This window comes from Camelus ferus, chromosome 19 (genome assembly GCF_009834535.1).
Source record: "Camelus ferus isolate YT-003-E chromosome 19, BCGSAC_Cfer_1.0, whole genome shotgun sequence".
Taxonomy (NCBI): Eukaryota; Metazoa; Chordata; class Mammalia; order Artiodactyla; family Camelidae; genus Camelus; species Camelus ferus.
In genome coordinates this window covers 34128716-34148696 of record NC_045714.1, presented here as the reverse complement: position 1 = coordinate 34148696, position 19981 = coordinate 34128716, and the positions used below count along the sequence as shown (strand labels likewise).

General features: G+C 42.3%; 1 protein-coding gene and 1 pseudogene across 2 annotated transcripts; both read right to left on the bottom strand.

Annotated features, from left to right (window-relative positions):
- LOC102515898 lies at positions 1–870 on the bottom strand (annotated as a pseudogene).
- Positions 871–1394: 524 nt separating this feature from the next.
- LOC102515639 (signal-regulatory protein beta-1) lies at positions 1395–19732 on the bottom strand. 2 transcript variants are annotated; one of them, XM_014565887.2, is made up of 7 exons: positions 19600–19732; positions 16248–16601; positions 8311–8625; positions 5287–5598; positions 4438–4549; positions 3888–4017; positions 1395–1671 (listed from the first exon to the last, which is right to left on the bottom strand). In XM_014565887.2, exons 1-6 carry the CDS (start codon positions 19673–19675, stop codon positions 3939–3941), a joined length of 1248 nt encoding a protein of 415 aa, XP_014421373.2. In that variant the 5' UTR covers positions 19676–19732; the 3' UTR covers positions 1395–1671; positions 3888–3938. The 2 variants fall into 2 exon arrangements, with proteins under 2 accessions (XP_014421373.2, XP_032317892.1); XM_032462001.1 differs by lacking the exon at positions 3888–4017.
- Positions 19733–19981: the final 249 nt, after the last annotated feature.

Genomic DNA, 19981 nt, shown 5'->3' with positions numbered 1-19981 from the left:
CTAAAGTACTCGAGCTGAGCCTCGTCCTGTGTGGTTAGGATCTGGCTCTCTGACCGATGGGGTCTGTGCGAAGCTCACAGTTCTGTCCCCAGCACCCAGAAGGGTCCCAACAAGTAATGGGAAGAAATGAATCAACGAGACCCCTCTCCCTCTGCCTCCAAGCAGATCCATCGGCTGGTGCCGGCCCTTGGGGACCCGAGCCCCAGCCCAGCAGCCCACAGGACACTCACAGTAGATGATGAAGAGGGCCTCGACAAGCGCGGAGTCACAGGCGTCTGGATCCAGCAGGCGCGGCAGCGCGCCGAGGCCCGGCACCTGCTCTGGGATGGCGCCCACGTTCCGGACGCACGTGCGGCCGAGCTGCGCCTGCGTCCCGCGCCCCGCAGGCCCCGCCTCCAGGTACCCGCGCACCAGGACGTGCATGCCTGACAGGCAGAAGTCTGTGGCCTTGTGCAGCTGCTCGCACAGGTCGGCCAGCAGCTTGAGGGCCCCCTCGCGCTCCTGCTGGTCAGCGGCCAGCTCAGCGCCGCCAGCCGAGGGGACATAGGCTGGGACAGCACTCGGAGGCAGCTCTTCATCTGCTCCACCTCCTCCCTCTGGCCCGGAGGGCGGCCCACACGGCCTCCCGCAGCCGCTGGCACCTCTCCTAACTCATGGGTTCTGGAGCGGGGTGTGGCACTGCAGAGCCCGCCGTGATGGCCCTCTGCGGCAGGCCTTAGAGGTGTCGTGGGGGCGGGGCGTTGCCCAAGCCCCCTGCGGAGGAGCCGCTGCCCCGGAAGAGCAACGCTGGGAGCCTGAGGGCAGCACCAGGGGAGGGCGACAGCCTCCGGAGCCTTGTTCCGCCACGGGCTGTTTGCGAAGAAGGTAAGAATGTGTTGGGGTAAGGGGTGGTCACGCTAAGGTAGCGCTGCGTCCTGACTGGTGGACTCCTGGGGGTCTGCTCTTTGGGCCTCGCGTCGCCATTGCTGCTAAAGGCTGAGTCTCCCGCACCTAACTGTGCTGGGCGCCGCCATATTGACCGTCCACTGCGCTCGAGAGGATTGTGAGCAGAGCTGCAATCGAGGGGCTATCGGGAAGCTGTGAGACCAGGAAGACGTTAATGCTAGGGGCACCTGTGAGGATCTGTATGTAGTCAAGGGCAGCACAGGGTAATGGACATCTTAGCAAAGTCCTGCATGGACCAGTATCACAAAGGCAACTTAACATGGCAGGGAATGGAGAGGATGGCGGGGTGAGGGGGTGGTTAGGGGGTGAGGGAAGATGCAGATTTGATGGAGGAGATCCTGATTTGACCAAGAGTAAGTCCATGGAAAAGGATCTTAAAATAGAAATTATGTTAAATCATGGAAAAAATTTAAAAAAAATTTTTGCACACATTGGAATGGTAGCTTGGAGTTGCTTTATTTGACCTTCGTCTTGTCGCCTAATGTCTCCAAAACACATTCTGGTTTGGAGAGGAGAAATTGGACTAGATGGTATCAAGAAGTTTTCCAGCTCAGATTGACCATGATGCTAAAGTCTCTGATTCTCTCAGCTGTTCCATTGCCCACTTGTGAATGTTCTCCTTACATGTCACTCTGTTAGCAGTCCTTCCCACAGTGTCCAGTGAGACTGCTGAGTATCACCAGTGTAGCCCAGTGTGACAGGGGACAAGGAGGACATTCTCAATCCCTGCAGAGGTCACATGACAATGCAGAAGGAAAATATATGTACCATCATGTCATCATGACAAATGGAAACATTTTGTCTCTCTGCTTCCCCCTCCAACCCACACATACATAAGCACCCCTTTTGTACAGGAGCCTGGAGACGCATTGTATCCAAGGGCTTTGGGGAAGGAAGAAGGATGGAAAAGGAAAATGATTATTTTAGCTCTGCTGCTTGGCTGCCCTGGCAACCAGTTTTACAGACCTAATGACTAAAAATATCTCTCCAGCTCTGACCCCTCTCTTGAGCTAGAAACATATATGCCCATCTGCCTACTCAACATCTGCACTAGGACGATGAACAAACGTTATGTTTAACATGTTCAACACTGAACCCGTAGTTCCCATCACCAACCTATTCTTCCTCCTGTCTTCTCCATCTCATCCATTGCTCAATCTTGCCAGGAAGCCACCCCCGACTCCTCCCTGTCCATTGCCTTTCACATTCAGTTCCCAAACATTTCTGGTCATTTGTCTTTAAATACACCTCACATTAGTCAATTTCTCTCCAACTCTGCTGGCACTGCCATAGCTCAAGTCACCTTCACTGCTCCCTGGTTAGGTGCGGTAACCACACATCTGATTTCTGACTCCTTGTTTCTCTCTAATCTATTTAGGGCACAGGTGTCGTGGTGATTTCCAGAATTCTAAATCAGATCTTGCAGTTTACTCTGTCAATTAAAACTCTAATGTCTTTCCGTTCTTCTTTGAATAAAATCCACATTCCCTACCATGGCAGATAGCTGTGTGTGATTGGCTCCTGCCTGTTTCTTCAGCATTGTTCCATATCCCATTACTGTCAGATTCCTGCTCCACTGGCCCCCTTCCTCTTTGAACACTCCATGTTCCCTGTACCTCAGGGCTTGGCACTGTGGGCTCCCAATAACAAGAGAGTATTTCCCCTAGGCTATTGCAAATTTTAGATAAGCCTTTTTGAGATTCCTTTCTCAGAAAGGCTTTCTCTACCATTCTTTCTAGGTAGCAGACACTTAATTCCCGACCCCTGTGGAGAGCTCTATCATTGAAATGCCCATTCTGTGCACCCTTTTATTTTCTTCAGATCTCTCATCACCTTCTTGTTTATTTCTTCCTAAGTTTCCCCTCCTTCATTCCCTCCCCATTCTTCCCTCTCTTCTTTCTTTTCTGTCTGTCCTCATCACACTGTAAACTCCTCAAGGGTGGGGACCATCAGTACCAGTGTTTCCCTTGTGTCTATTACAGTGCCTGTTGCATAGCATAAGCTCAGTAATATTTGTGGAATAAATGAAGGCACAACCTCCTTTGAGATGAGCAATTATTTGTAAAGCCAGCACCCAGCCTGGAATCTAGAACCCTGACATTAATTTAAAACTGTACGTATCCACCTTTTCCATTCATCTGCCTTTTTCCACTTCAGACAACTCCTATTTAAAATCTTGTATATATTGTTCCTTTTTAAAAAAATATGATTTTATCATATATCATGTTTTATAAAATCTTTGGAGGCTTACGTACCTAATTTTTTTTTTTTTTTGCTAAGGCTAGTCCATATTATCTGTATAGCTGTTGATTTATTTATTTTTATTGCTGTAGAATGTTTCATTCTGTAATTGTACTTAACTACTTGTTCATCATCTTGTAGATGAGCATTGGGACTGTTTTCAGGTTTTGGTAATTTTAAACTATGCTAGCATGTATATATTTGTACATATCTCCTGGTGTCCATGTACAAGAGTTTCTTTGGGGGAACAACCAAGGTGTGGAGATGCCTGGTTATGGGGCATGTGAATGTTCAACTTAAAAATTTCCAGACTGTTATCCAAAGCATCTGTGCCAATTTATGTGGCCATCAGCAATGTAAGAGAAGGTGAATTGCCATTTCAGTGTGGTCTTACTTTGGCCTTTTCTGATCACTAATGGGATTGTGTGTCTCTTTATATGTTTACTGGCCATAAGTATTTCCTTTAATATCATTCTAATGAAGGGGTTTTAAAGGTTTCATGCTAGTTTGGGGGCCCACAAGGGGCTTTCCTTGAGGGGCTGGAAGATGCCTTCAGGATCGCACATATGTTTCTTCCTGGTAGAAGCCTATCCTGCCTCTGCTGGATTTCTTGCTTAGGTCAGGTGTCCACAGAAGCCTCACTCCTAGGTAGGACATGAGAGGCCACCTCTCACTACTGACTTTCTGGTCCAGGCTCTCACCTCCTCTGGGGCTGCAGGAGACAGGGAGGGGCAGCCAGTGCTGGACAGGTCTCAGAAGGCTGGTGCGGCAGGAAAAGATGGGGTAGAGGCTATGGACATCATGGGAAGTGGTCCTCCTGGATCAGTTCTCCTGAATAAGACAGGAGGAGACAAGGGTCCTATGTCACTGAGGGGGGCCTCACAGTGCCTTGGCCTACAGAGGAAGCAGGGAGCTGGGGCAAAGCCTTTGTTCTTCTCAAACTTCTCCTCAGAGGCCACCTCACGAGTGTTCTCTCTATACTAACTCCTTTATGTCCCTCCTTAAGTTCTCCCCGACCCCTGCCCAGACCAAGGGAGCCTGCATCTTTCTGCATCCTCAGACTGGAGCTGTGCGAGTCAGAAGGGAAGATTGAGGGAATTGGGGTGCTGTTCTCAGGGACCTGCTGGATTCAACTTGCCTTCAAGGTAGAGGAGAAATGGAAGCACCTTGTGGCCTCTCCTCACAGTGCCCCCTGTTGGCCTGGAGTCCCACCCCTGGGAGCCCAAGCCCTCTCTGGGGTCTCCAGTTTACCTGGAAGGGAGGGTCCTCCTGAGGACATAGATGATGGAAACTGTAGTCAGGAGAAACAACTTACAGCCAAGCAGGAGGAGGGTCCCAAAGAGGGAGCTGGATGCTGTGGCACCTGGTGACAGGAAGATATCAGGATGAACATGGCTTCCTGCTTCCATCACTCTGCCACCCCAGGCTCAGTCCACCCCAGACTCAGGTAACAAGACCACACCTTGGTCCTGGAGGAAGTCACCTTTCCTCTCTGAGCCATAGTTTCCTAATCTTTAAAATGGGGATTATAACATGTACCTTAGATCATTTTTGTATATCAAAGGAGAGCACCCAGCAAAATTCCTAATAGGTGCTCAGTAATTGTTGAATCTGAATGGCTTTTGGGAAGATGGGTGGGAATTGGGGAAAGAAATTTCATGTTAACTTAGTTATTCACAAGAATAGCTGGTTTGTTTTGTTTTTTCAGGGGGAGATAATTAGGTTTTTATTTGTTTATTTATTTATTTATATGGAGGTACTGGGGATTGAACCCAGGACCTCATGCATGCTAAGCATGTGCCCTACCTCTGAGCTATATCCTCCCCACCCAAGAATATCTGGTAAAGGGGATGTGTCATTAGGATGCAGCTGTGTGATAAAGTGGTGCTTGCTGCTGTTTGGTACCTAAGGCTTCACAGTGTGTAGAGGTAGCTATATTTGCTGTTCCAGTTTATAGATGAAGACCCTGAGTTTCAGGAAGGTGAAGTGATCTTCCCAAGGTCACACACATGGCAAATATGGCTGAGCCGGCATTTAAGCCTGGCCTGTGTGTCTCCAGGTTTAACTCTTTAACTGCTTGGTTATTCCACCCTTACTTACCCAAACTGGCTTGCTCTTCTGTAAGCTCGCTCAGCTGCACGCTGGTCTGGACCAGTGTCTGGTCCTCACGCCACACTTGGCAGGCGAACAGCCTTTTGTCCTCTGAGGTGCTGACCAGGATATGACTGTCTTGGCTGAATGTGCCATCTGGGTTCTTGGTGGGGGTGAAGGCCTCATAAGACTTGAATCGTCTGTTCTTCTCCTGCCAGGTGATTTGTATGACTTCTGGGTAAAACCTTTGCACGTGGCAGGTGAGAATGGTCACCTGGAGGCTTGGGACACCGTGAGCTGATATGTTCACTGTGGGGACAACTGAAACAACAGGCCTCCCTTCGTTACTTCTTCCTTCATGCAAAAGATGCCTAAGGAGCATCCATGCCATTATAGCCAGTTACTCTCAGTTCTTAGGATACAGCAGTGAGCAAAGACAGACATGCTCCCTGTCTCACGGAGGGCCCAGTCTGGTAAGGAGAACAGGGAGGAAAAAGCATTCACATGACCCCCATACAAGTTATGAGAGCCTTTAGGGGCACCTGACCTGGTCTGGAAGTGGGGCAGGTAGGGAAGAGTTTATGGATGAAGTGGCCTTTGAGCAGAAATTTGAAAGATGAATAGCAGTGAACTACACGTGGCTGATTGTGTTTTCCAAAATGGTCACAGCAAGCCATACAATGTCATACAGAACCCCGCCCCTCCGATCAGTGGGGGAGACTACTTCTGCTCCCTGGGAACCTGGGGGGGGGCTACTTTTCAATGCACGACATGAGGAAGAGAATGCTGCAGAGGTGACACTGTGTGACGTCCAAGGCTGGGTTATAAAAGTCGATATGGCTTCTGTCTGGGAATCTTGGGGCGCTCACCTTTCAGACACAGCCACAAAGGTTTGTGGAAGCCCAGACTAGCCTATGTGGAAAGATGATAAGGAGAAGCTTGTGTCAAGAACTGAGGCCCCAAGCCAACAGCCAGCACCAGAGGCTCGACATGTTAGTGATAGAGCCTTCATATGATTCCAGCCTCTAACTGTCCAGCTGAGGTCCCAGATGTAATAGAGCAGAAACGAGCCATCCTTACTGGGTTCTGTCTGAATTTCCTGAAGTACGGAACATGTGAGCATAATAATTTTGAGGATTTGGAGTAGGTTTAGAATATCAGGATAAGTTTGGGATAATGCAGCCCTAGTAACTGGAACATTAGGCAGAGGGGCTGGTGGAGGGTGAGACAAAGGAGGGAGGGCCCTGGGAGCGGCTGCGTGTGTGGAGGTGCATCTCAGGCAGAGGGCAGGGCACGTGCAGTGGCCCTGAGGGGATGCCTAGCATGTTGCAGTGACAGAAGGGTGCTCAGGGTGAGTAGGGGGAATGTAAGCAAGATGAAGCCAGGGTCATAGCCACTTTGAAGACTGTCTGCACTTAACTGCTGCTACAAGTACCCTGGGGTCACCTGCGACTTCCTAAAGAGCACCTACACTGAGAGTTTAATATAGTTGATTTCCAGATCCTGAGCCCTCGTATGACTCTTTTCTAAAATTGCAACTAAGACCAGATCCTTCACTGTTTCTTAACTCTACTTCTCCAGCTTTACAAAAAGAAAAAACCCCTTTTTTCTCACACATCTCGAAACTAACTATGGTGCACTGTCCTTGGTGTAAAGACTTTGGGACACAAAACAAAAGGACACTTCAAAATATTGTTGACCAGAAAGCCTGATTTATCAAATAGCTCCTCCATCTATCTCACTGAACTGCCTTTCTGATATAATTTTAATTGTTATTTTAATCATTATTTGTCAAAATTTGTCATATGTCTAGATTGTTTTGATCAATTATGCAGTTCAATCCAAAAGAATCTTTTAAATACTTAAATCCTTAGTTCATAAGAAGAAAATCAAATAAATTTAATTTATATACATATTTTATATACATATAAATACACATTATATACATAAATTTGTAGTTCTCTGTGTTCTCATAGTTCTCTATATGTGCAATTTTTGGCCCATAAAAGATTTCCACATATAAAATATGCTATCCTAGGATAAAGTTCTCTGCAAGAATTAGAATGGAAATATAAATTCAGGAATAAAATGGATGGATATATGTATAGATTCTGGTTGTCAAAGAAAACCTTGTTTTGTTTGTTGAAATGGATGATGGTGGGAAGCAAATCACCACGATGTCACTTTTCCATTGAACATTTTCAGAGTGATGGAACATTTGTAATATTCCAGGAGTTATGTTCTGAGTGACTATTTAAGCAAATGTTGAGCAAGTCTGATGTGAAGTCTTGATTTGACACCAAAGTAGCAGGTTTGTCTTTATGAGCTCAGAGCAAGAAAGGTGGAGTGTGGCATTGCCTGCATCGTCCCCTCCCTTGATGCCAGAGTGGGTTCAGGAAGTGTGTTTCAAAGGCAATGATGGGCACCAAAGCAGTGGTGGTGTGGTGGTTTGGACCATGTTTTAGGAGTCCACCTGAGCGTCCAAGTGGGAGAAGCTTCCTTGTTGTGGCCCAGGAGCCAGCCCTGTGTGATCTGATCCCTGTGATTTCTCTCCACCCATTTCCTTTTTCACGCACTCTTCGAGTAAGCTAGATTTTGCCTATTTTCATCTATTTCAGTGCTCTGTCTTCCCCTCACAGCAAATGTTACAAGTTATACCATGTAATTGTTTGCATCTTGGCTGATGAGGTTCACATGACTGTGAAGTCAGTGAGGCAGAACCAGGTCTGTTCTGTTTACCGTGGAATTCCCAGCATCTAGAATAATGCACTACACAGCAGATGCTCAGTAAATCCTTGTTGAATGAATGAACTCCCACCTCCCAAATACACTAGAGGGAAAGGAGCTCTGAAAGAGAAGGACCCAATTATGGCATTCAAGGGAATAAGATGGTCATATACGATAGGGAACCTCGTACCCACCTCACATGGGTCTTGGTGAAGAGTGAATAGGGGGACTCAGGTGAGGTGTGCCAAACGGAACAGGTGGAGGTCACCTAGGTTTGGCCGTGGGGTTGTGTGCTGGGGCTCTTACCTTGAAGGAATTTAGAGATGTTCACACGTCCACTGAGGGGCCTTTGCAGTTCACTGTGAGTCACTTGGCAGGTGACCTGGGAGTGGAGTGAGGACAAGTCAAGGGTCACCAGAGCGATGCTGACAATGGTGTAGGAGGAAGCATCTCCAGGCAGGAAGATGAGAGTCTGATGGGCTGGAAGCTCCACGCCATTTTTAAACCATTTCAGTTGTATGTGTTTGGGAAAGAAGCCAGTTGATCTGCAGGTGAGATTCACTGCCTCACCTGGGCTGGCCCGTTTGGTGGGGCCAGAAACCTCTGGGACAGAGGGCTTAGCTTGATCAAGGCAAGGTGGAGGGAGAAGAGAGAGAAGTGAAGATGGCAAGTTACTATCTAGTACAATATCTGCCTTTCTGCTTTACCCAGCGAGACTTGTCACCTCAATCTCTCATCTCTAGTTTTCTCCACTTTTTCATTTTTATTATGACTCTTAATGTCATAATAGCTTGCTAGCTGGCCTCACTGACTTTGCTTCTCCACCTTTGCACCCACACTTAGACACCAGACCGTGGTGATCATGCTAAAATGCAGATCTGACCATATCACTCCTGTTCCCTCTCTTCCTTTCCAAAGCACACTGTTTACAAAATCATATAAGGTGTGTAATAAAAAAAAAAAAACAGACCCATAGCTTCCTCCTCTTCTTGCAAAAATTACAGACCAACCACTCTTAAGTATTTCAGCTGATTCTTAGGACATTTCTATTTTTCTAAATAACGTGCTTAAGCTATTATTTCTCAGTGTCATGTATTACTGGTAGACCTACTACTATGGAAGATGATAATTTAGCTCTACATCTCCCTCCACTTGCATTCACACTTCTGTTCTTCACAACCTCCTATTGTAGACACCTCCAAATCTTTTTATTTCATCAGTATTCAGAATTTATATTACTGTGACCAAAGGAGCATTGTTCACAGCTGGGCCATGTAATAAATCATGCTTATATTTCCTTCCTTGTGCAGCTTTTTGCTTTCCAGGAATTTTTAATGGTCTCATTCTTTTTATTTGCTTAGTTTTCTATGAACCTATGACAACTTCATCCCCAGACTTTCTGCCAGATAGGTATAACTCTTCCCAGTACTTTTGAAACTTCGTTTTGTAGTGGACTGCGGCTTAGAATACACGTATAACTGAGAGTGCAGAAAGACTTTTTAGGGGGCATAAAGGCGTATATTAAAAAAAACTTCTATCATAGTAATTTGTAAACACACATGAAGACAAAGTAATCATGCTGGGACTTGTTAATATAATTAATACTGCTGTATTTTATATATGAAAGTTGTTAAGAGAGTCAATCTCAAGAGTTTTCCTCTCAAGGAAAAAAACTTCTTTTCTTAAAAATTTTTGTGTTTATATGAGGTGATAGATGTTCACTAAACTTATTGTGGTAATTATTTTGTGATGTATGTGAATTAAATCATTATGTTACACACCTAAACTTACAGTGTCATATGTCAATTATATCTAAGTAAAACTGGAAGAAAAAAATAGAAAGTGCTTATCATGGGACTTTAACAATGATCAACAAATGGCCAATCTTATTTTATCTTTATTCTTGTACCTTCCATAGGTTATTTTAAAGGAAATGCCAGACACACTATTATGTTATTCACAATTACCTCAGCATATATATCTAAGAGTTAAGAATTCTTTTTTAAACACAATAATAATGCCAGTATTGTACTTAAAATTTAATAATAATTTCTTAATATTCTAATATTTGTTAATATTTAAATTTCCTGCTTGTCTCACAAAAGCACTTTACAGGTGGTTTATTTGTCTCAGTATGCAAACAAGATCCATAGGTTGCTATGTCTTTTATTTTTAATTTAATTTGAATTTTTATTGACATAGTTGACTTATAATATAGTGTTAGTTTCAGGTTTACAGCATAGTGATTCAGGATTTTTGCAGATTATATTCCATTATAGGCTATTACAAGATATGAGATATAATCCCCCGTGATATACAGTAGATCCTTGTTGCTTCTCTGTTTTGCATATAGTCATTTGTATCTGTTAATCCCATACCTGTAATTTGTCTCTCCTCCTTGGGATCCACAAGTTTGTTTTCTATATTTGTGAGTCTGTTTCTGTTTTGTATGTTCATTCATTTGTATTATTTTTTAGATTCCACATATAAGTGATATCATATAGTATTTGTCTTTCTTTGTCTGACTTATTTCACTAAGCATAATATTCTCTGTGTCCATCCGCATTGCTGTAAATGGCAGTATTTCATTCTTTTTTATGGCTGAGGAATATTCCATTGTGTGTATATGTGTGTGTGTGTGTGTGTGTGTGTGTATACACACCATATCTTCTTAATCCAGTCGTCTGTTGATGGGTACTTGGTTGTTTCTGTATCTTTAAACATTGGGGTGCATATATCTTCTTGAGTTAGTTTTTTTGTTTGTTCCAGATATATATCCAGGAGTGGAATTGCTGGATCATATGATATTTCTGTTTTTAGTTTTTTAAGGAACCTCCATACTGTTTTCCTTAGTGGCTGCAGCAATTTACATTCCCACCAACAATGTAGAAGGATTTTCTTTTCTCCACATTTTCTCCAACATTTGTCATTTGTAGACTTTTTGATGATGGCTGTTCTGACCAGTGTGAGGTAATACCTCACTGTGGTTTTGATTTGCATTTCTCTGATAATTAATGATGTTGCTCATCTTTGCATTTGTCTTTTAGCTATCTGTATGTCTTCTGCTCATTCTTTTATTGGATTATTTGATTTTTTGATATTGAGTTGTATGAGCTGTCTGTATAGTTTGGTTATTAAACCCTTGTTGTTAACAACATTTGCAGATGTTTTTTTCCCACTGCAAAGGTTGTCTTTTCATTTTGTTGCTGGTTTTGTTTTCTGTACAAATGCTTTTAAGCTTAATTAGATCCCATTTGCTTATTTTTGCTTTTATTTCTTTTGCCTTAGGAGACATATCCAAGAAAATATTGCTGCAATTTATGTCAAAGAGTGTTCCATCTATGTTCAGTTCTAGGAGTTTTATGGTTTCAGGTCTTATATTTAGATCTTTAAACCATTTTGAGTTATTTTTGTATATGGTGTGAGGGAATGTTCTCATTTTATCTTTTAAACGTGGCTGTCCAGCTTTCCCAGCACGACTTGTTGAAGAAATTGTCTTTTCTCCACTGTATATTCTTGCCTCTTTTGTCATAGATTAATTGACCATAAGTGCATGGGTTTCTTTCTGGGCTCTCTATTCTGTTCCATTGATCTGTGTGTCTTTTTTGGTGCCAACACCATGCTGTTTTGATTACTGTAGCTTTGTAGTATAATCTGAAGTCTGGGAGGGTTATACCTCCAGCATTGTTCTTTTTTCTCAGGATTGCTTTGGCAATTTTTTTTTGTGGTTCCATATAGATTTTAGGATTAATTGTTTTAGTTTTTGAAAAATTTCCTGGGTATTTTGATATAGATTGCATTAAATCTATGGATTGCTTTGAGTAGTATGGCCATTTTAGTAATATTGATTCTTCCAATCCAAGAGCATGGGATATCTTTCCATTTCTTTGAATCATCTTCAGTTTCCTTCATCCATGTTTTATAGTTTCCAGAGTATAGGTCTTTCACTTCCTTGGTTAAGTTTATGTCTATGTTTTATTTTTTAATGCAATTTTAAAAGAGATTTTAAAAACTTTCTCTTCTGTATATTTCATTATTAGTGTATAGAAATGCAATAGATTTCTGTATATTAATCTTGCATCCTACAGCCTTGGTGAACTCATTTATTAGTTCTAATAGTTTTGGGGTGGAGACTCTAGGGTTTTCTATATAGAGTATCATCACAATTACCTCAGGGTGTATAGTTAAGATTTAAGAATTTTTTTTAAACATAATCATAATGCCATTATCACACTTAAAATTGAATAATTCCTTAATATCATCTAATATTTGTCAGTATTTAAAATCTCCTGCTTGTCTCCCAAATATCATTTTTTAAATGGTTTGTTTGAGTCAGGATGCAAAAAAGATCCATTGGTTACATTTTGTTGTTATTTCTTTTTAGTACTCTTTTGATCTAAAGGATTTCCCCTTCCCTCTTACTTTTAACAACTGTTTGCTAAAAAAAAACTTGGTCTGCAGGAAAAATCTGCAGAATTTCCCACATCTTAGCTCATATGCCTTAGCTCATATCATTTAAAATGATCCTATCTCCCCTGTATTGACTGTAGATGGAACTAGAGGGTCTAGTTGATTAGGATCAAGTTCATAATTTTGGTAAGAATTCTTTATGATTCTGACAGCTTCTTACTACATTACATGAGAAGGCATGTGATGTTTGACTGTCTTTCTTTTCGTGCCACTAGATTGACTAGTGGCTTTGGACACTGTCATCTCAATCCACCTAAAGTTCTCCACTAGCCCTTAGACCAGTGTCTTTAACAGCTGTAGACAATTATTATCTAGATCCATCACTTCCTTAGGGATTGCACACTGGTGATAGTCTAATGCTACCATTCCTTCTGCCTTTATTAGTTGGAATTATTCTTTCTCTCATCAACTTTTTTTTTCTTTTTTAAAAAGCAGTTTTATTTAGATATAATTCACATATGTACCAAGTAATCCACCCACTTCAAGTGTACAATTTAGCAATTTCTATATTCACAGAGATATGTAACTAGCACCACAATCAATTCTACACCATTTTATTTTGGAACTGGCTTTTTCAACTCTTCTTGGTTACTCTGACATACAGTTCTTACAGGAAAGGCAGGATAAACATCTTTGCTTACTATCTTTGGGATTTCATGGTAACAAGTTGGTGCCTTAGTAATCTCCAAAGTGACCAATGATATTTCTTTAACATATTTGATGAATGTCAGTATAGTGTAATCTTTATCGTTTTTAATGCTCAAATTGTCACATCTTTGAAAGCCTCCTTTACGTTAGTTACTGAGTCTTTTTATACAACTTCAGGAGACGTGAGAAGCTTCCTTGCTTCTAGTACAACAAAATATTCCAAGCTCATTTTACACCTTTCCCTGTTCAAGGTCTGAAATCAGTCATTTCCCTGAGGACCCCTGGTTCTCTCTTAGTGAAAGTGTGGCCTGGAGACCATATCTGTGTATAGCAGTCATCATTACTACTGGGTTGTCATTGCTTCCAGGTTCTTGTTCCCTCCATCCACTATAGTAAAATTATAAAAGTATATTTTGATTTATTACTCTTTTTTTATTATTTTTAGGGAGGAGGTAATTAAGTTTATTTATTTATTTAATGGAGGCACTGAGGATTGAACCCAGGACCTCATGCATGCTAAGCAGGGACTCTACCACTGAGCTACACCCTCCCCTATTACTCATTTTTTAGAAGCAGATATGTATATGTTTGTATTTCCTACTCTTATCATAAAAAGTGGTGTGCTCCCTACTCTGTTCTACACGTTGCTTTTCTTGTTTAATGATATCCTGTGGTCTCTCTGAAGCAGTGTGCTGGGTTTTTCTCATGCCCTTTTATAGTAGCATAGTACCCCATTGTGTGACTGCACCATGGTTTATTTACCAGCTCATCTTTTGTTCTTGCAGATAGTGGTGTAATCAAGAGCCTAAAAATAAGTCATCTTGCATTTATGTTAGTGTATACATTTCTAAAAGTGGGATTGTTGGACTTTTTTCGGGACATGATCAAATGACTTCAAGAACATTTTATCTCCTCATGTGTTGTATTTAAGATTTGTGGTGCAGGACCACAGCATCATTTAGCCTACGGCGAGTTTTTTTTTTAACCTTTACTGAGGCAGTATACGCTATCAGCTGCCACATGAATTATGAGATTTTTTTCCTTAGGTTGTTGAAAACAAGCACTACTCTCAGCCTTGCGTAAGTTCCAGAGGTTTTTTTCCCCTGAGGCCATGTAATGCACTCATATACATGTAGATTCTCATGTACATACACTTTTAGTACTCAGTGGAATGCTGAAGATATTTGGAGTTCTCTCGCCTCTTTGGTGCTGCACTCTGAAAACTCTACCACTTTGCCCTCCTTAGACTTCTAACTCCTTCTTATCAACTCGGGGAGCTGTCCAGGCTCCTTCTGAGTTCTCTCTCCCTGCATGGTGGCCGGGAAGCTTTCTGAGACCGTGAATTGGAGGCAGTTTTGGGTCTCACCTCATTTGTTTCCCATCTGTTAGAGGTCACCGTCCTTTGTTGCCTGACTTCCAGGGTCTTGTGAACCACTGTTTCATATAGTTTGTCCAGATCTTTAGTGAGTGAGGAAATCCAATCCCTATCTCTGTTTTGGTATAAGTTGACTTAAGTATATAATTGACTTAAATTTGCTATTGTATTTGTGCTTGTCTTTTCCATTATATCTTTTTTTTTGATATATATATATAAAGATTATTGATCTGTTTGGTCATTTTTTAACTTGCTATGGTGCTAAATTATCTCATTGTTTGTAAAGCTTAATGTTGCTTTATTAAGTGTTCCAGATGCCATGTCATCTACAAGGGGAGATCATTTTCCTCTGTATTTATTATGCTTTTTATTTCTTTCTCCCCCATAAAAACACTAATACTTCAACATGATGTTAAATAATATTAGAAGTGGTGGGTGTGAGCGATTTGTAAGCTATTTAATATTCTAGCAATTCTATCTTTTTGAGATGTCCCTCTTAAAGTGCTCAGTCCTCCTGGTCTGTAATGACCCAGTAGCCATTCCTGTCCCTCCTGTACAGCTGTTATCTTGGGGTCTCCAATCTCCTATTTGTGCTTCCCATTCTTATGTCTTGTTTAACCCTTGTTTTGGTAAAGCAAAAAGGGTGCATGAAAGGTAGTTCTTGGTGATCTTACAAACTCAACAAACTGTCTGGGTGTAGAATTTTAGGTTGGAAATCAGGTTCCCTAAGAATTTTGAAAGCAGTAGTCCTTATACTCAATCTTCAGTGTTACCTTGGACATCTCATGCTGATCTCATTCCAGTGGTTCACATACAACTTGCTTTCTACTTTCAAATCTTGAAAATCATATGACCTTCTCTTTGCCCAAAAGACTGCGCACCATTCTCTGTTTCTCCATGGTCCTCCGGTGCTAACATTTAAAAGATTCAAAAATTCTGTTATGTATGTTTCTGTGGTTCTTTAAGACTAAATTGTCACTTCATTATTTTATAGGTAAAACACTATAATTATTAATTCATCAATACTCTGTCTTTTTTTAAATGGATGCTGTTTAGAGTCTTGCAGGCTTTGTTTTCAGCCATGATTATATCATCCAGGACCAAACCTAAGAATATACAGGACTTACAGAAATCCAGGACAAAATTTAGGAAGCATCAGGATTACATATTCGACATCAAAAAATGTGATTTTATAATTTTCTCCCCAAACAATTGTATCATCCTTTGTAAATGTATTGTTCCTTGCTTTGAAGATTTTTTTAAAGTCTGATCGGTTTTAATATTCTGAAAGCTGATAATATACACTAATATAATAATTCTTATGTTACAGGCGCTCTTGAAAGTATTTCACATTTATAAATTCATTTACGTTTACAATTCTCACAGTAAATCCACTAGGTGAGCACCACTTTTACCCCTATCCTATGGAAGGGGACAATGAGACACAGAGAATTTAAGAAACTCACTAAAGTCACAGAGCTTGTTAATAGCAGAGTTAGAAGTTGAACCCAGGCCATTTGGCCCTGGAGTCTGTAATTTTACTCACTGTGATTTCCAGTCTATTTATGTGCTTTTGGAAGCTGCACAGTTCTACATTTTACTCTGCTCCTCCTCTGCGACTGCTCACTATCGCCATCTTCTGTCCTCAAGCTTGACACAATGGCTAGTGGCAGGGGAGTCTTGGGCTAAGGGCTTGGGGGTTGTGAGTGTCTTAGAACAGAGGGCTGGATTTTCAGGGATCTGGACTTACCAGACACAAATACCCAGGTGCCTGGTCCAGACTTATACTCCACGTCACCAGGGCTTCCTCTCTGGAACTTCACACAGTAGTAGACACCGGCGTCTGCCGGGGTGATGTGACTGATGCGGATGGAAAAGTCCAGGTTGTCTCTCCTTGTGGTGTCTGAAGCATTTGTTACTCTGGGGAAGTGACCTCCTTTGTGGTCGTAGATTAACTCCTGGCCTGGCCCTGTGCCCCTGAACCACTTGATGGGCCCCACAGGGAGCAGGGAGGTCGTGGTACAGGGCAGAGTGGCCGTCTCTCCCGCTGCAGCCAACACTGACTTCTTAGGCTGAATCACCTTCAGCTCCTGACCCACCACTCCTGGAAGGAAACGCAAGTTAGCTGCAAGTCCCCTGCCCTGGCCCAGCTGGGGCCGAGCAGGTGCCTAGGTCTAGACTGCAGTTGAAATTTCATTAATTCTTTCTTTTTAGCCCATGTATCTGGGATGGACAGACTGCTGACCTGGGTGCTGAGAGTGTCATAGAGACAAGACAGGTAGACGGCCATACCTCGCAAAAGCCACATGCGGAAAAGACATGGCAGAAGAAACAAATCTATGAACAGACAATCAACAATTCCTAGTAAATGATGAAATGTACACTTAATCATAAGTCAAATGCTAAAGTCCACAGCAGAATACTTGGGAAAGTTAAAAAATAATGAAGTCAGATTTGAGCAGATTCAATGTTAGAGCACAATTTTAGGCTACATAATAGAGACCAGTTACCAAAGTAGATAGAAGGTCAGTGAAACAGAAGAGAGAGCCTAGAATTGGACCAAGGTACTATGCTGAATTACCACGTGATGAAGGTGACATTTTTGTCTGTGCAGAAAACTATCTGGAAGAAAACAAACACAACCCTTAAAAACTGGCTGCCTCCAGGGAGTGGGATGGGAACACACATTCATTCTTTACTTATGCATTCTCTCCCTGGTTGGGTTTTTCATGTTGAGCTTGTATTGTGAAAGTAAAATAAAATGAAGCATGTTTCCCTTCTGTAAGTTATGAACAGACACAGTTTTTTGAATATTATCTTGGCAAAAAAATGAAAGAGGTTTCCAGTTTTCAGTGTTGCCAAGAGTACAGCTGGGCAGACACTGCCACGTCCTGCTGGTGGGAATATGAATGATGGAACCTTTCTAGGTGCCACTAATGGCATCATAGTTGTGACCCTGTGATATGTGTACACTTGCTTGAGCTGTGGTTTAACAAGCAGAGGGGAAAGGCTTTAACCAAATATGTTCCGATCATAAATATTGAGTAAGTCCACTATCCACTGCTCTCCTGTGTTGTAATGAATTGAAATAATGTTTTACTTACATTGAGACATCCATGTTTTATTGGGAAATCCTATATTTCAAAAGCCTTCAAAATGTACGCATACCTTTTGACCTAGCAAGTTCTCTTCTAGGGACTTATTCAATGAAACAGTCAGACAAGGGTGAAGACATTTTGTAAAGGAATGGCAATCACAGTATATTTACAATTTTGAAAAGTTTGATGTGAGGTACCTGCCCAAGAATAAGGAGTTCATTAAATAAGTGAAGGTACACACACACGATGGAAAAGTATCTAGCTATTAAAAATAGTGGGGAAGTATATATTGGGGATGTATTGATGATGACATAGACACATACATCAGCATGGGAGAGGTCTCCGATTTATTATTAAGCAAAAGAGCAAGATAACAGAACACCATAGATAGTGCAAATCTATTTTTGTTAAAAATTCAACATAGATGAAAGCAGCACAGTGAAGAGATTAAGACGAGGGCTTGTGGGCTTCCACTGACCTGGGTTCAAATGCCTCCTCAAGTGGTTGCTTGATGTTTAGCCTTGAGAAAATTACTTACTCTCTGAGCCACAATTTCCTTCTCTATGCAACATATTTAGTAGGAAAATAAGACTTCTTTTGTGACTTTATGTGAGACTGAATCTGAAAACCTCTGAGATACACTCAGGACTATGTCTGAGGGGCCTCCCCAGTGGGAGGGCCCTGGCCTGAGCACCACCAGGCTGATGTGGGCTCGAGGCCCAGCTGACAAGCCTGGTGATTCTCGAAGGCCACTCCCTTCCTCTGTTCCTGCTTCCTCTTCTATGAAGCATGATGGATCATTTCTCTTTAATGCGTCTGCTGTGAGGTTTTTTTTTTTTTTTAATTGAGTTATAGTCAGTTTACAATGTTGCATCAATTTCTGGTGTACAGCACAATTCTTCAGTCATCCATGAATATACTTATATTCATTTTCATATTTTTTTCACCATGCTGTGAGTTTTAAATGAAGCACAGGCTTGTCAAGGACACAGAGTGAATGCGATAATGGCCAGAATCAGCGGGACCACTTTATGTTCATATGTGCAATTAACAGCCAAAACTTACACAGAAGCTTCTGTTTGCCACACGTCACTCTAAACTCTTAAAAATTTAATTTTCATTTAATTTTCACCACAATCCTATTAAGTAAGGCATTATTACTTACCCATATTCCTGGATAAGAAAACAGAGGCACAGAGATGTTTCATAACTTTTCCAAAGTCAAACATGGTATAAGTGATAAAACTTGGTTTTGAACCCTGGCACATTGTTTTCAAAATACATTTATGCCTTTAACCACTTTCCTAGAAAATCACCTCTCAACTGAGATGTTAACACCACTGGGAAGGGAGGGGTGCCTCTCCTTTCTGCCTGGCTCTGGGGTCAGCTGTGGAGAGAAGGGAGTGGACAGGCAGGATTAACTCTCACACCAAGAATATAATCCTGAGATGCTGAGATTCTGGGAGACTTAATAGTCTACAAAGAACTGATTTTTTCTAACTTTTTAATAGTTCCCCATTCTGTATGTAGTACTTGCCATATACCTATTTGTCTGTCTAAACTGTATCCACATTAATTTAGGCAGCCCTGACTCCTAGGTTCTATGGTCTCCAACAGGTCAGAAGAGTCAGATACCACATCTCCGCCTTGTCCATTAGGATGGCACCAGGTCCTGCAGTTCACCCCAAGGGGTCCAGGAGACATCACAGGGTATCAGGGTTGTGGGAAGTTAGGAGGGATTGGTTAACCCCTGTCACTGAGAAAAGCCTGCCTGGACCTGCAACGAAGAGGAAAGGACCTCTGTAAGTAATAAGAACTCTGGGGTTTTTGTTTGGGAGATCCTTGTAGAAGAGAATATTTGGAGAAATGTCTTGGGCAAGAGGCAGCAAAGAAAGAGGTTCTGGAACAGAGATCCATCTGCCTCACTGCCAATGGGAAAATGATATCACTGCCAAACTCAAGTGAGCATCCTGGTGCAGTGGTACCTGAGGGCTAGGTGCTTACCTGTGGGTCCCAGTAGCAGAGGCAGCAGCATGGAGAGGAGGGGCAGGCAGCACAGGGAGGCAGGGATGGGTTTCATGGTGGCCTCTGGGGCCTGCTTTCTCTGAAATGTTGTGCTGGAGAGGCCTGGAACTCTGTGCTCTGTGGTGAGAGGTGAAGCCTTGTCTCCTGATATAAGAGGAAGTAACTATGATGGGAGAAAAGGGCTGTCAGGTTTTTGACAGTTCCTGCTTCTAGATGATGAAACAGGAATCAGACACAAGTTAAGAAATTACTGCTGTGAGGGTCCCAAATGCTTGGAAAGGCCCTGGGAGACTGTCTTAGTGCCTAGTTTCTGACCCCAGGGCCCCCACACTCCATCTCAAGGGTGCTGGTGGACCTTCCT